This window comes from Panicum hallii, chromosome 9 (genome assembly GCF_002211085.1).
Source record: "Panicum hallii strain FIL2 chromosome 9, PHallii_v3.1, whole genome shotgun sequence".
NCBI classification, from domain to species: domain Eukaryota; kingdom Viridiplantae; phylum Streptophyta; class Magnoliopsida; order Poales; family Poaceae; genus Panicum; species Panicum hallii.
In genome coordinates this window covers 14485490-14501954 of record NC_038050.1, presented here as the reverse complement: position 1 = coordinate 14501954, position 16465 = coordinate 14485490, and the positions used below count along the sequence as shown (strand labels likewise).

At 45.1% G+C, this 16465-nt stretch overlaps 2 protein-coding genes across 5 annotated transcripts; one reads left to right on the top strand and one right to left on the bottom strand.

Moving 5' to 3' along the window:
• The first annotated feature begins 167 nt into the window (after positions 1 to 167).
• Positions 168 to 5892, top strand: LOC112877657 (probable methyltransferase PMT3). Of its 4 annotated transcripts, XM_025942005.1 has the most exons (9): positions 612 to 1200; positions 1302 to 1450; positions 1543 to 1885; positions 1970 to 2134; positions 2471 to 2653; positions 2767 to 3361; positions 3762 to 3874; positions 3988 to 4208; positions 5118 to 5892. In XM_025942005.1, exons 3-9 carry the CDS (start codon positions 1637 to 1639, stop codon positions 5440 to 5442), a joined length of 1851 nt encoding a protein of 616 aa, XP_025797790.1. In that variant the 5' UTR covers positions 612 to 1200; positions 1302 to 1450; positions 1543 to 1636; the 3' UTR covers positions 5443 to 5892. The 4 variants fall into 4 exon arrangements, with proteins under 4 accessions (XP_025797794.1, XP_025797793.1, XP_025797790.1 ...); XM_025942009.1 differs by lacking the exons at positions 612 to 1200; positions 1302 to 1450 and adding an exon at positions 168 to 300; XM_025942008.1 differs by lacking the exons at positions 612 to 1200; positions 1302 to 1450 and adding an exon at positions 418 to 557.
• A 320-nt stretch (positions 5893 to 6212) lies between these two features.
• Positions 6213 to 9668, bottom strand: LOC112877656 (pentatricopeptide repeat-containing protein At5g04780, mitochondrial-like). The gene has a single exon (XM_025942004.1). The coding sequence runs from the start codon at positions 9571 to 9573 to the stop codon at positions 6793 to 6795; it is 2781 nt and encodes a 926-aa protein (XP_025797789.1). The 5' UTR covers positions 9574 to 9668; the 3' UTR covers positions 6213 to 6792.
• Between the last annotated feature and the right edge of the window lie 6797 nt (positions 9669 to 16465).

The following is a 16465-nucleotide window of genomic DNA, read 5'->3' as shown; positions in this document are numbered from 1 at the left end:
ACGGGGATGACGCACCGGCGAACAGTAGCGACACTAATCTAATGGCCCGCCCCACTGGACGGACGCCGACAGAGATCACCGTCTAATTCCACAACCAACGCCGCTAAATCTGATACTAATCTAGGATTTGTTCCTTCCCCTCCCTCCTTCTCTCTCCACCCCTCGCGCACGGCACGGTCGGGAGCACGCCCCACATTCCCCGGCCGCCCAGTCGGTAAAAACGAGCGGACGCGAGCGCTCGCCTCCCACGCGCGCGCGAGCCCCGGTGCCCATCACCGCCCGCCCCTCTCCCCTCTGCAGGTGAGTGACCGGCCCTCTCCCTCCCTCTGCCGCGCGGCGCCGCTCCCCCGCCCCCGGCCGGCGACCGGAGAGCGCGCGCCAGCCCCTCCCCCCGCGCCGGCGCCACCCCCCCCCCCCGCCCCGGCGGCGGCTGGAGCCCCCCGCCCCCCGCGACGACCTGGAGCCCGCCCCTGACCGGCTGCCTCCCCCCGCCCTGCCTGCGACCGGAGGCCCCGCGGCGGCACTGCGACCCGCGCCACGGATCTGCGGCTGCGACGGTGCGTTGCTCGCCCCCCCCCCCCCCCGCCCCCTCGTCCAGCGCCGCAATGCGGCCTCGGCGGCGGCGGCCGCCCCTGCTCGATCTTTGCCGCCGCTCGCTCGACCTGCGCACCCTCGCCGCCGCAGGAGTTCGCCCCTCCTAGCGGCGCCGGTGGGCTGGCGCGCGCTCTTCCGCGACCTCAGCCCGGTGTCTGCGCGGCGGATGACTATCCCGTGCCGCGATTGCTTCGGTTCGGATTTTTTCTGTTCTGTTAGGATGCGGTTGGTTTCGTGAGCTTTGGGGTTAGGCCGCCCGTTTAGGTGGTTGGTTCGCGATTTTCAATCTGCTTCTGCCCTCGCGCCGGACGCACTCCGCTCCCGTCCCGCGTCGTCCTGCCGCAGTGGGTACCCGTCGCTGTCGCGCATTTGAACCGCGTCAAATCCAAAGCTTTTCTTTTTTTTCTGCGCGTGCGTTTGGCTGCCTAATCCAAAATTGTTCCAAACCTTCTTTTTGTTTCTTGTGCGTGTATGCTTGAGCGCCTAATCCAATTTCGTTAGCTTCCGTGCCAGTGAACCGAATTCCAGGCCGCCTCGTTGAACGGGAGGTCCCCCCAGATCGGAATCCGGGAGTAAAATAGCCCGGAAAATGGTGCTTTATCAAAAGTGGGTGCGGTCTTTCCTCTTTGTGATCTGTCCCCCACTTCACTTCACTGCCGCTGCTGTTTCTTTTCTCACCTTTGGGCACTGAAAGTTGGCTTACTTAGACGGGAAATTCCCCATTCAATTTCATCTTGTACAAGTCTCGGAGCGTTTGGTGGGAGGCTAGGAGCATTTAATCCCTCCCACGTTCTTGGGAGGCTTCCATCTACCTGCTTCCATCTTGGTTTCAGTTCTGCAGGCGTTGTGGTTTTTGGTTCGGATTCTTGAATTGTCGTTTTATGTTAGCTTCCTGCTTAGTGATAGCTTCAGCAAGTTGTGTCTAATAACTTGTGTTTGTCTTTGCAGATCCGTGTGACCGAGGGTAGGAATTTGGTTTGTCCTTTATGAATCCCAAGGGCTCTGCTTGCTAAAGGGAGGGCAAGGCAAGTTGGAATCCGAGATGAGGGGCAGAAATGATGCAGGGCAGAGCAAGAGGCCCATTTTGCTGTGCTGCATGATGATTGTGTGCCTATGCCTTCTCTTCCTATATTTCTCGGGCTCCAACGGGCAGGCTAAGAGCACCGCGTTTGAGTATGGAACCAAATTCTCGCGTACACTTGGATGGGGCAGTGATGATGGTGAGGATGGCTCTGAAGAATCCGTTTTTGGGACTGGGGATGCAGATGATATTAAGCCCAAGAGCTTCCCTGTAAGTTTTCAGCTAGTGATCAATCATTTTCTTTTGTGGATTGTCTGTTCATGATTTTAATTGTTTGTTTTCTTTGGTGTTAAGGTGTGTGATGAACGGCACTCAGAGCTGATCCCCTGCTTGGATAGGAACTTGATATATCAAATGAGGCTGAAGCTGGATTTAAACCTGATGGAGCACTATGAGAGGCATTGCCCTCCTCCTGAAAGGCGCTTTAATTGCTTGATTCCTCCACCACATGGCTATAAGGTCACTACTGATCTAACTCTTCTCTCTTAGTTTTCTTTTACTCCATTTAGGTCGTGCCTGAGTTATAGCTTACTTGACTTGATTTCATGGACTGTCCATTTTAAGTTTTCAACTAGACATTTTAATATGACTGCATCAACTGCATCTTTCATATAGAACAATACGTGCTTCATGTAATCAAGAATATAGAGCTCTTTTGCATGTAGACTTAGATGATTTGGTTGCATGTAGATTAACGTGTGCACTGGCCTTTTCAATCTGTACTTCTCTGAGAACAGTTCTGTTTGATTGATCCTTCCTGAGCTGTATCACACCCGCAAACTTGTTTTTTTCTAGGTTCCTATAAAATGGCCGAAAAGTCGTGATGTAGTGTGGAAAGCAAATATTCCACACACTCACCTTGCAAAAGAGAAGTCAGACCAGAACTGGATGGTTGAAGCGGGTGAAAAGATCAAGTTTCCAGGTGGTGGAACCCATTTCCATCATGGAGCTGACAAATATATATCAAATATTGCAAATGTAAGTTGTTGTCTTGATGCCCCTGTAAAGTTGCCCTGGAACTAAATGTATGTGCTTTAAAGCATTGTGTATTCTGGAACTTTATTATCTGATCCATCTCTACTATTTGACAGATGCTAAATTTCAAAGCTAACAATATAAACAATGAGGGAATGCTTCGTACAGTTCTTGATGTTGGTTGTGGAGTTGCTAGTTTTGGAGGATACCTTCTTTCTTCTAATGTGATAGCAATGTCTTTGGCACCAAATGATGTGCATCAGAACCAGATTCAATTTGCACTTGAAAGGGGGATCCCTGCATATCTTGGTGTTTTGGGAACAAAAAGGCTTCCGTACCCAAGTAGATCATTTGAATTAGCCCATTGTTCACGTTGTAGGATTGATTGGCTTCAAAGAGATGGGATTCTTCTGCTTGAATTAGACAGATTGCTCAGGCCTGGAGGTTATTTTGCTTACTCCTCTCCTGAAGCATATGCACAAGATGAGGAGGATCTCCGAATCTGGAAAGCAATGAGTGCTCTTGTAGAAAGGATGTGCTGGCAAATCGCAGAGAAAAGAAACCAGACTGTTATTTGGGTTAAGCCTCTGAACAATGATTGTTACAGGAGACGAGCACTTGGAACGAAGCCACCTCTATGCAAAAGTGGTGATGATCCAGATTCAGTGTGGGGAGTGCCAATGGAAGCTTGCATTACTCCTTATCCAGAACGTGAGTGCTTATCCTGTTCCCATTGTAATCATTAGATGCTAAGTGTGTACCCTCCTTTTTCCTTCGGAAAACTTCCTATCTGTGACATTTTTGCTTCTGTCCTTTCTCATACATGACAAATTTGCAATTCAGGAGGTAAATTTAGCAATAAAGTAGTTTCTGTGTTAGTTTGTGGTCTATGGCATTTTTGCCTCTGTTGAGTAACAATGATTCCTTTTCTGTAGATAATCAATGCTGGAATGGTTGTCCTTCTGTTTTTCCATTATAATTTCCATGTTTGTCCTTATAGTTAGCCATAGTGTAGAGAGTACCTCTGTTTCTATGATTTTGTTCACTCCACTTTCTAGCTAATCTTGAGATGGAAGAAGAAAAAAGTGAAGAAGTGATTTTATGTTTTCAGAAATGCACAGAGATGGAGGAACTGGGCTGGCTCCCTGGCCTGCTCGATTAACAACCCCGCCTCCACGTCTTGCTGATTTGTATGTTACTGCTGACACATTTGAAAAGGATACGGTTAGTTGACCTTACAATGTCTTTATGCATATGGCATACTGTTTAGATTCAGAATTTTCTTATTTGAGTCTTAACAACAGCATAGAGGTTGCTTATATAATTCTTGCTTGCAGGAAATGTGGCAGCAAAGAGTAGAAAATTATTGGAGTTTGTTGGGCCCAAAGGTGAAACCAGACACTATTAGAAACATTATGGACATGAAAGCAAACTTTGGGTCATTTGCTGCCGCACTCAAGGATAAAAATGTATGGGTGATGAATGTTGTGCCACATGATGGACCAAGCACCCTGAAGATAATCTACGATAGAGGACTGATAGGCAGCAATCACGACTGGTATGTGTCAAGCACCAATAAGTTTAGCTTTCTTATAATTGAATTCTATACGGCTAAGAGATTTCAGCATGGTGCCACTTTGTTGTGTGTTATGTTTTAATAATAATTAAGTGTGAACTGGAAATAACAACCTTTGTAAAAATATCAATGGCATATGCTGTCTCTTGCGGCTATGATCTGATCAGATTTTAGGTTGCAACTTTCTAGATCACGGATTAAGTTTTATGGCGAAACACAGTTGATCCTGTTATACTTTATTTTTTTTGTCATTGGCTGTGCTTACCTGTGCTGCTAGAACTTAATAGACTAATTCCTTCAGTACTTTGTAAGGAGTGTTCCCTTGTTCGAATTCGTTCTTGGTATTATGTGATATAAAAAAGTCCTTTAGGATGAAGCTCATTTATGACCATTCTGCTACCATTCTAGTCCTGATCTATCTGAAACTATTGGGCAGTTTGTGCTTGGTTGCTGCAACGAGTTTTGGCCAATACTGATATTATGTTTTGTCTATTGGTCAGTCCATCTAATAACAGTGTTATGTTGTCTGTGTCTACTTTTTTTAGCTTCTCGAAAGTGGACTGCCCCATGTTTATTCTACTATTTGTTGTGGCATGTTAACTTAATAAATTTAGCTATATGACCATGAACCTCAAGCTAAGCTCTCCAAAAATAGCTTCAGAGCTATGGGTAATTAAGGACAATTGAGTTACATTCAATGTGTTCTGGTCTGACTGAAGCTTTCATAGCATTGCCATTGCAAATGTTAATCATCAGGTCCTCAATGGGTACATCTAGATTTGTTGGATCTTGCTGTGTTCAGTCAATATTGTTACTGGCAAGCTTTCCTACAAGCAGGAAGATTGTGTTCCCACTGTTATTTTTTACTGAAATACAATAATGTCTCTGCAGGTGTGAAGCCTTCTCGACCTATCCTCGAACATATGATCTTCTCCACGCATGGACAGTCTTCTCCGACCTTGACAAAAGAGGTTGCAGTGCGGAAGACCTGCTCCTTGAAATGGACCGTATCCTCAGGCCAACTGGGTTTATCATCGTGAGGGACAAGAGCATTGTCACTGACTTCATCAAGAAGTATCTCCATGCACTTCACTGGGAAGCAATAACTGTTGTAGATGCTGAAACCAGCCCAGAATCTGAGGAGAATGAAATGATCTTGATAATCCGGAAGAAGTTGTGGCTACCAGAAGCAAGCTCGCAGGATTCTACCATGTAATCCTTTTCGTTCTATTCCCTTTTGCGCTCCCAGCATCCGCAGCCCAGAAGCCGAGAAGCGAGGCTCAGCTGCACCGACCAAGATGATTCTATAGCATCGCTCCTGAGATAGGGTCCGGTTCTTGATTTCTAGCCCTACCACCCACGTGAAGATAGATTGTTTATCAGGATATGGCAAATATGTAGCAGGCTTGGGCTAAGAACAAAAAAAGCCTATTTTTGTCGCAAGGTATACTGCAAAAATGTTTGTTCTCTAGTCTGATTAGGAAATAAATATTCTTTTTTGTTTAATTCTTGAGCTTCATTTAGGTATCTTAAAGTCCATTTATTGAAGTCTGCTGTAGTATCCCAAACAGATTTGGTGTTTACTGCAAGGAACTTCGACTGTACACGCATTTTGGGTTATGAGCTTTGCCCAGGAGCCTCAAGGCTGCTGGTCACCAAACCGAAACTATTCGTGTGTAAATTTCTACCGGTAGTACCTGCTTCCATGTGTAACGTTCACGGATAAAGCTAGTAACTGGTAACGGGAGGGCGTGCTGAAAAGAGACGGATTCATTCTTCCGAGCGGTCAGTGTTGCGGTCTTCCAAAGCCATTGTGCAATTGGGGTTTGTCCAAATCTTGCTCGGTTATCTAATTGTTCTCTCTCCCACTGGCGACAAGATGAACGATAGAGTGGCCACAGTTGCGATGGATATGGTGGAGAAGACGACTTTACTGACTCGATTGTATCTTTATTTTTTGGCATGATTATTATGTGCTGGTTAATGTATCCTTAATATAAATAAGGTAATATAAAAGAAAAGAATCGAAGACAGGTGTTCCTAGCACCATTGTGTATCGAAAGGCCAATGCTTATGTAACAGAAGGAAGACTGGCTGAATAAAAGCAGCTATAAGCACATTCAGACTACTTGCTACCTGTCGATCGATAACTGAAGAGTGAGACATTGTATCAAGTCTCAACTATGATGATATCTAACAGTATGAAGTATGAACCATCCATAGTTCGTATGATGCATGCCATGCCTTTATAGGAAGCCTGAGTAAAACTAAAGACTTCCTCCCTGAATTGGCATCAAGTGGGGATGCTGCAGATCCGGTCAGTCCTTCTAGCTTGCCCCTTTCTAGCAAAGAACTCCAGCTTCATAGATGAAGATCATATTTGCTGCCTGGCTCCAAGGAGCAAACTGGATATACACAGAACTGTTTAATGCTTTCAAGATGGTGACATTGACTGTTGATATCCAGCCATTACTGATAATAGTGCAATGGTGCAAATGTTCACCATCATCCGATACTACTGTCTTCCATGGCATGCAGGATCCACCCTTTTAGTTAGTCCCCTTATTTACCATGCATCTCCACAGCTGCAAGTTCCATCCCTAAAATGGTGATAGGTGCAACCATCTGAAACAAGTATTTGCCGGTTCTTGTCCCTTGAGATAAATTTGATCGATGAATGGCACTCCATGCACATTCTAAAATTCTTTGAGATGCGTATTGGTTCATTATCATTCGTTGAAATGAGCCCATAACACACAGCGATCTTCTCTGTGTGGTGGCATGAGAATGGATCAACTTCTACATTGCAATAGGGCTCAATATCTCGAGGGGAGTACCCAGATTGCTCCATCCTGATAGTTAAGTCTTTCCATGTACTCAAAATTGCATCAATTGCGGGATGCGACAGATCTCCAGCCTCGAAAGCATGCACAGTTGTACCATTGTGTAACCAGCTGCATTGTCTCTCAACATGTAACCCTTGCTCTGTCATGGCATCCCTCACAGCCTCAGTGGATTCCCACAAGCCTGTGTCTGCATATATATTCGAAAGCACCATGTAGTTTGATGTATTATCTGGTTCAAGCTCGAAAAGAGCTTTTGCTGCCTTCTCTCCAACCTCTAGATTTGAATGCATCTTACAAGCTCTAAGAACAGTAGACCATAGGCATGCATCTGGTTCAAGCGGCATCTTCTGGATAAGTGCTAGTGACTCCACCAGTAGCCCAGCTGATCCCATGATGTCAACCATGCAAGTATAGTGTTTTAAAGTTGGTTTTATGCCATATACATCTTCCATATTGTAGAAATAGCTCTGAGCTTCCTCCAACAGGCCTTCTTGTTTACAAGCTGAAAGAAGTAAAATAAAAGTAATGGGGTCTGGTTGAATGTTAGATTGTTCCAAACAATTGAACAAATCTATAACATCCCTAGGCATCCTATGAAGCAAGTAACAGCTCATCATTGTGTTCCATACTGCTATGTCCTTTGGAACAGTGCACTCGAAAACCAATCTAGCATCCTCAATATTACCACATTTCCCATACATATCCATCAAAGCACATGCAAGAGTAGCTGGGTAGCCACCAGACCAGCATTTCGTGATGTAGCTGTGCAGTTCTCTGCCATATCCCAATGCCATTGTCATACCACACGACAAAAGAGCTATCTGTACTGTAACCAAATTGGGATGCAAATTGGACTCGAGCACTTCACCAAACAGCTTCAATGCAACTTCTGGCTTCCTGTTATGCTTGTAAGCTGCCAACAGACTGTTCCATGTGACAACATTCTTGTTCTCAATTTTCTGGAAGACGTTAGCAGCAGATGTCATATCACCAGTCTTACCGTAAAGGTCAACCAGTTTGCTTGAAACAAAGATGTTTGATGTCAAACCATTCTTTAAAGCATAGCAGTGTACTTCCTTCCCGAGACGATCTAACTTGAGGTCTGTTAACAATGAGAGGACACCAGTAATGGTTGTGCCTGTTGGTTTAATTGGGCTGCTATTATCAAGAAATTTCCATGACTTTGCTTTCCCATCACCAGAACACTGCATGTATCTGAAAGCGTCCAGTGCATCAGTGTAAAGGCCATGTTGGTAAAAACCACATATTAACGCATTCATTGAGACCACATTAGGCTTCAGGCCCATGCCAACCATGCCTGAAAACAATTCATAAGCTTGTTCTTTCTGACCTGCTCTAGCATATTCAGCAATGAAGCTGTTATATGTGACAATGTCAGGCTCCAATCCATCCTCCTGCATCAAGTTAAAAGCTTCCCACGCCTTGTCCATCCTCCCCTCTCTGATATACAATTGAATTAACTCATTCCAGACAGTGACATTCTTCTCTTCCTCAATGGAGGAAAATACAACTCTTGCATAATCAAATTCTCCGCATTCAGAGTACATGCTAATCAAGGATGCTCCAATGTAAACGTTGAGCTTGATTCCATGCCGCAAAACATAAGAATGCAGTTGCTTTCCGATTCTTAGTGCCTGCAAGCCAGTGCAAGCAGGGAGAATACTAGCCACAGTCACCGAATCAGGCATCTTGCTCTCACACATCTCCTGAAAAATCCCCATAGCCTCGTCATACAGTGCATTCTGCACACAACCGGAGATGATGCAGTTCCATGAATTGACCCCCGGCTCGACACCTCTGAGCCGCATTTCGTCAAACAGATGCAGCGCAGCACCGAGGTCACCATTTCTTGCAAATCCTGACACCAGCGTGTTCCAAGAAATCACGTCCGGCCGCACGCCGCTCTCTTGCATCTGTTCGAACAGGCCGAAGGCCTCGTCCAGCTCCCCGGCATCGGCGTGCGCGCCTATGAGCGCGGTCCAAGCCACGACGTCGCGGTCGGGCAGCGACGCGAACGCGGCGCGCGCGGAGGCCACGTCCCCCAGCGCCGCGTACATGGCGACGATCGCGTTCCCGACGACGGGGTCCCCGGCGAGCGCGGCCCCGCCCTTGGCGGCGAGCGCGTGCGCGGCGGCCGCGAGGCGGGGGGCGCCCAGCCCGGCGCAGGCGCGGAGCACCTGCGGGAGGAGGAACCTGTCGGGCGCGGCCCCCACGGCGCGCATGGACGCGAACGCCTCGCACGCCGCGCCCCACCGCCGCGCGCGGACGCAGGCGCCGATCTCCCGCGCGAAGGGCGCGGCGAGGTCCCGCGCGCGCGCGTGGCGCGGCGACGCATGCCCCTGGCTCTGGGGCGCGCCGTCGAGCAGGTGGCAGTGCTGCGCGTGAGTGGATGGGTTCTGGAGGGCGGTGCAGCGAGGGGAGAAGACGGCGCGCGGGGGAGGGGGCGGGAACCAGGGCGGCGGCGGCGGCATGGTCGCCATGGTTTTTTATGGCGTCAGTTCGGCTGAGCTGAGGGTGCGTTTGGATGCTGCCACTGGCCCATTGCCAAGTCCGGCCAAACCATTGGCCGGCCAAATCTTAGCGGACAAAACAGCCGCCCAAGAATTGGCCGCGCGCGGGCTCGAAAATGAACTGCGTGCGCGTGTGTGGTGTGGGCATGGGCGAGCCAAAATTTGGCTGCTATCCCAACACGCTCTCAGTGACTGAGCCGAAGCATTTTTCTTTCTTTTTTTTCTTCTCCTTCCTCTACAGGTAGCGTATCGCATTGTACAAGTGAGTGTGTGGAGCATGTTAATTGGGCTTCATGGGCTGAGAGTTTTTTTCAATGGGCCTGCAAGAGTGGTGGAATCTCAAATGGACCATTTATCCTTTCCACTTGGTTTGGACTGGGCTGGAGAGTGGACCCAATGGCCTGCTAGAGGCAAACATTCTTGATTTATGTTTGTCAATTTTCCAATGGGTTCAATGACCGACGTCTTTGAGGGTTATAAATCCAGAATTTCTATATACATCTATCAAACCTGAATGTTTAAGAAAACATTGTGCACGTCCTGACTATCACACATCTATGGAAAGTCTATATGAGACTGAGACTGGACTAACACATCTTCAGATCTTGTGAAGATCCCGAGATCCATTGAACCACCGTAAACGTCTCACTACGAGTGACATGTACATCGCTTACCACTAAAAAGTTTTCTAAATAATAAGCGACACAAGATGTTAAACTTGAAGCTTGCCTCGCAAGGAAGAATTTAAGAAATATAACCTGCTCGTTAAAAAAAATACTCTAATCCAATATCGGTTCTTGATCATCAAACCTGTATTGCTCGCTAGTTACGAATACTGTCGCGGTTGTAAAAAGCTGAAACGGGACTTCAGTTTCTAGCCGGGAAAGAAAAATAGGACCGGCGGCTGCTTCCTTCTCAGTTCTCACTATGGCCAGACTCATGTGAACTGGGGGGACACCAAGTTGCAGCCAAATTGCATGAAGCAATAATCCAACACGCTCATGCATGCATCCTTCCTCCCAGTGCTAGCTTAAGACCAGGCCAAGTCAGGAATATTTGCAAGTTGAGCCCTGCGTGAGTCGATCAGACAATTCTGAGCACTCCCAGATGGTCTTGCGCTCCTGATAGATGCCCCATGTCTTTTCCTGCAAATTGCACTGGAACTTGTACTTGCACTAATCTTCAGATGTAGAATTCTTGGAGAGGATCGATCGGTTCACTACTAGTCGTGTTGGTATACCTAGACGTCATGTAAACGCTCCATCATCTTTGCTTTGCCGGTTCAAGCAGTCAAGCTCATTTCCAACAAGCAGTCAGGCTCAGTGCGTTTGGTTTTGCTCTCTTATCATGATTGTGTTCGCTCCCCTTGATTTGGTACCTGAATGCAGGGCACTGGTGCTGCTGGCAGCTGGGCTTTTGTCAGACAAATTCCGTGATGACAATGATCGAGAATCTCGTTACAGGGACGCAGAGAGTGTCAGAAAAAAAATGCGCAACTGGGTAATGCAAGACAAATTCTGGCATGTGGGAGGGTAGCAGGCTAGCAGCTACTTGCTTGCTCGCCTTGATCGACCCACCAAAAAAGTAATCGAAATATATCTTTTTTATTGGAACTATATACAAATCTGCCTGATGAAGTAACATACTAACTAAGGGGTATCGTCTCTAACGTATGCTAGCGGTTATAAAAGTCTCAGTAGCGCCTTAAGTCCTGGGTATGAATCCTCATGGAAGCGAATTTTCTAATATTTAACGGCATTGTGCTTTCAATAATAGACGATGTTCCCGTCGACAGTAAGGCGCCTGTGGTGACTTCATCAATCTCGAGGATTTGCCGACTCAGTATTCAAAGATGCTCATATAGGTAGAGTTCGCGTATATGTATTAATAGGGATGAGTGTGTGTGCATTGCGAGGGTCTGTACTGTGTAATCTTTAAAAAAAAAGAAACAAACTAAAAGTACGTTTGCATTCGGAGGCTTCCCGGCCTGGAGAAATTTTATCCTAAATTTTATGTACTTTTGCATTACTATATATCTACTGCACTTACTTTTTTTTAATGTAAATTGGCATGGAATTGGTCCAATTGTGTACTTGAGGATACCATTAGATCTTTATGTTTTTTCACAGAATCTTACGCCCTTGTCCTCTTTATTTGCTTACTCATCATGATGTGTTAATCTCAGACGTAGCATTAAAGAATTCGGTTATTTATCTCTGTCAGACAGTTATTTGTCCAGTACAGGCTTATTTTTTAATGAACTACCAACTCGTTACACTTTTCTTTGTGTTCTTTGGAAGGACTCAAGGACACTGTCATTTTCTGTTTGTCGCGAAATTTAAGGGGCGGTTATTTGTAGGACAGGCAGGGGCCGTACCATACTCACTAAGCTATAAATTACACAAGATTAAAATCAGACCTGATATTGTATATGTTGTAAATCTTCATAGCAACATTTCAGCTTATTGATCTTTCAAAAACATTTCAACTTCTTCTGAATGAGGGTCAAGTCGTTTTCAGGTTTGTTTCAGATTTAACATTGACGATGCTTGCAGGATACCTCCGTATAGATCTCCCCACTTGATCATAATCTATCACTCAAATTACAGTACCTATTGCTTGCCATTTAATTATATTGAACTCGTTTTGTTGATGAGTGCGTAACTTTTGTGAACAAGGAAAGGAAAATTTGGTTCTAGAGCTCGACTTTTGGAGAACTAGCAACACTGAAATCTTCATGTTCACACTAATTTTTTCTCCATTTTAAAATATAACATATTTAGGATAAGCTAATTAGTTTATTTTAACTATTTAGCTTGTCCTAAACACCATATATAAAAAATGGAGGGGGTAGCACGAAAAAAACTCCTCTCCTATATGTGGTTTCTTAGCACTCTCTCATCAAAATTGATAGCCTTATCCCCGTTTTTCATTTCTTTAGCCAAACCCCATACATGCATACAAAATTTGTATGTCATCTATGATCATATCTGTTTGAACTTCTAGACACTTTTAAACCATTAGCTTTTAGAATCACCAGAAGCCAAATACCCCCAAAAGCCAGAAGCAAGAAGCACCACGCCATGTGATTTTCAGCTTCTAGCTTTTGGGAGTATTTAGTTTTTGGACATTCCAAAAGGTAGTAGTTCAAAAGTATCCAGAAGCTCAAAGAAACCGGATATAAATGTGTTTGCTTCCGTTGCTTCACAAGAAACCGCACCACCACCCACCATTGGTCGAAGATTATTACTTTTCTTTGTAATTTCTCATCGAATGGCCTAAATTTTTCTAATTTAGCGAGGTTATCCTTTTTTGCGAAACATATAAATGTGCACGCTCATCCCTATAAATATATGTGCGCAGTCCTACTCCTATCACTCCGTATGAGAGACTCGACCGACAAATCTTAAGATTGAACAAAGTTACTATAGACGTCTCGTTTTTTACAGACATGTCACATATCACTAAAAAATATAATAGCACTGTTAGTTCTTGTAATAAATTTAGGGAAATACGATCACCTATGCTGAGTTGATGAGTTGATGACTCAAATAGTCAAACCTTAATGGGCAAGTTGCAGCATAAGGAACCTAACCAACTGAACTCACTCAGTTCGCAATTTAATTTGGATACTCCCCCAAAAGAGAAACCAATTTAGCAACCAAGAATGCCTAGCTAACATTTCCAATAAAAGAAAACCACCAGACACTTGATAAATTATTCTCGATGATTGCCTCGATTAGGTTAGCTTGCCTATTTAAGAAATTATAACGATGATATGTCTACATTGAACTTTAAGAATTTAATTGTCAATGAATCTATTAACCTAATGATCTTCAAAAAAAAATAAAGCTTTGATTATATAAAAAATTATCAATAGATTTCAAGCATTCTTTTTGGACAGATAACTTGCTTATATAGATTTGTCTTCAGAAGTACTTTCACAACAATCCTACTATTGTTCTACATTCTACACACGAATACGTTATAATAGAAAATCGCAAACTCTATATACACACAAGGCCACGAGGCTGGCCCTCCAATAATCTCTTTTGTTAATATAACCTCGATAATCTGAAGCGGTCATGTTTTTTTGCGGTGCCGTGCGTGCGTGCGTGGTTACTACTAACAAAGAAACAGACACTAGCTAGTCCCTATATATCCTTGGAACACTCAGCAACACACAGAATTGGGGAGAAACAAGTTAGCATTATATTTTTTACCAGCGAGAGCAAGCCCCAATCCGATTATTCCTCTCTTCGGCTATACGCCATCTCATGATTGATTTCCGCTTCCCTCCGAAGCCTAGGCACCCAATCAGGGAGCACGCATATAATGCAAAGAGGTGAGCGTACGTAATCCACAATGATCCGGTGCCTAATTGTTGGACCGGTCGATCAGGACGACGCGATACATCTCAGAAAGGGGCCAGCCGGCCAGGGAAATGCTTGGCAGCCCTAACGGGGCCAGCTTGAACTGTGGTCTGTGGAAGCCCACGCGCCGATCGAAACCGAGAGCGAGAGCCCCTTCCGGCGACAGGCATCCGCAGCTCAGGTCCATCCACCGGCCGGCCGGCGCCCACGTCGGGGACACAATTATTTGCCGGGGGAGGCGGACGGCGAGTCGGCGACCGAGAGGGTTCGCGCGGATGGCCAATGGATCGGAGGAGCGCGTGTGGCTGATCTCGCAGCTAGCAGCTCATCAGGTGAAATGATACAGGGAGACTTTTGAACTTGCTTTAATTTTTATTCTAACTCTGGCTTTGACCAGATTTATGGAAATACATCAATATCTACCGGTAGAGTCTCTATTTGAATGAACCATAGAATATGTATTGATATTTGATAGTACATGTATTTGAATACTGTAGATGTTTTTATATTTTTTCTACAAATAAACTTAGTTAAAGTTGGATAACTAAAATGAACTATTTATAATTTGGGAAAGGAAGGGGTATATGTATAGTAACGGCTGGTTTTAAATCTTCCTATTAGAATCATGATCTCTTATAGTTCTGACGTTACATGTCCATGACTTGCACGAGTTGTTGATTCTAGCTCAATCCAAATGTATTTCTAGCCCTTGGACGAGTGGGCTACAACAATACCGACAGAATTGTAAGGAAGCGTTGTGCATGTAGGAATAATCTACACATAGCGTGGCTGTGGTGAGACGCTAAGTAAGACCGAGTAATTAAAACAATAAGACCTCAAACAACTCAAACCACAAGTAGTACCATTATTTCTTCCATTTGAAATTACATTTGCTGTACAGTATAGTACTATTTCTTAACTCGTTTGTTAGAAAAGTCTGACTAACGTCTTAAGGGAGTGTTTCACTTCACAGTGAGTCGTCGTCTTGAGCTAAGACGGCGGCTAGGCATAAAATTTTGTGGCACGCATTTTATACACCGAGCGCGCGTGCTCGCCCTTCCCGTCCCATCCACCCCCTGGCGATGATTGGATCAATCATGGAGCACGCTAATCATTGTACCCGTCTCTTTTCTTGGATGTGTGCAGTTCAGACTTCACAGCGTTCGATCGATGATGATCACTTCGTACATGCATGGTCGCCGAGAGAGAGAGCTCCGGCCGATCCCTCATCCATCAGCTGCCAGCAGAATATCGCATCCAGAATTCCAGCTTCATTGTGACAGGGACGCCCACTGACGACGTCCTCGTCAGTAGCTAGCATTCCTTGGCAAGAAAGAACTCTGCATCTGCATGCGAGATAATAAACTAAGCTGAGCAAAGCTAGCTAACACATTTCCATTAACCTCCTGTTGGTTGCATTGGTTGCTTGCTGCTGCCTGCAGGTAGATCGATCGATCGACGGGCGCATGGATATATGGGTGGTGTAGAGTTGGCCCGGGCAACCGGGGTGTCTCTCTCTTCGTCGATCGTCCAGCATAGATCACTTTTGCACAAGCCTGCACTCAACGGGTGTATGGCGACTGGAGATGTAGGCTACCTATGCTTGCGCTATCCATGTACAGGGTGCGTGACATCGACCGAGATTAGTTGATATAGCTAAATTGCGCGTGTTATCAGGGTTTTTTTTAGGGGAGTGTTATCAGGGTTTGGCTGATGTACGTGATGCTTCTTTTAGAAGAGCGTGAGAGGATTTGCAGCTTTGGGGCTTGGCTGGGCCGCTGGGGCTCGGGGCTTGTCTTATCTCGCTGCCCTTGAGCCAAATTTAATGGAGGCTAAGCTCACGAAGCTTTTGCTCTAGGTCGATGTTGGGGTGCGTGTCTCTAGTTCACAATAGACGCGTGTAAATACCTTTTTTAAGGCGTGAGTGGGTGTAGTGTTAGTTTGTTTGTACGTGTTTTAGAATCTTTTTTCTCTTTCTTAATATAATATACGCAGCTCTCCAGCATATTTGAGAAAAAAAATGAAGAGTACTCTTAAGTGGTCACACAGATATGGAACCGTCAATGTATAGATAGGCACCTTTTCAATAATCGAATTAGGCTTACATAGGAAATTTGGCAGATGAAATTACCACGGAAGATTAAGATATTCATGTGGTATTTATTAAAAAGAGGTATTATTATAAGAAAGATAATATAACCTAGTTAGGAGAAATTATATATTTTTAGAAAATGAAAAAATATCCAACCTTACGTCCGCACACAGCCAAGTGGAAATTGTAGAGCAGTGACAACCAAAAAGAGTCGTTGATTTAGGCGTGCGCTAAATGTTGGAGGAGTCTACATATTACAATGCCTTTTTTGCTTCTCATGGATGACCATTTAGTTTCAGGATTCGATACGTGTGTAGCGTTTGCTAACACTTAAAATAATAATCCTGGATTGAGTCATCCTTGAGGTTGAAACCGGAATCTTTATTCATTATCGTCT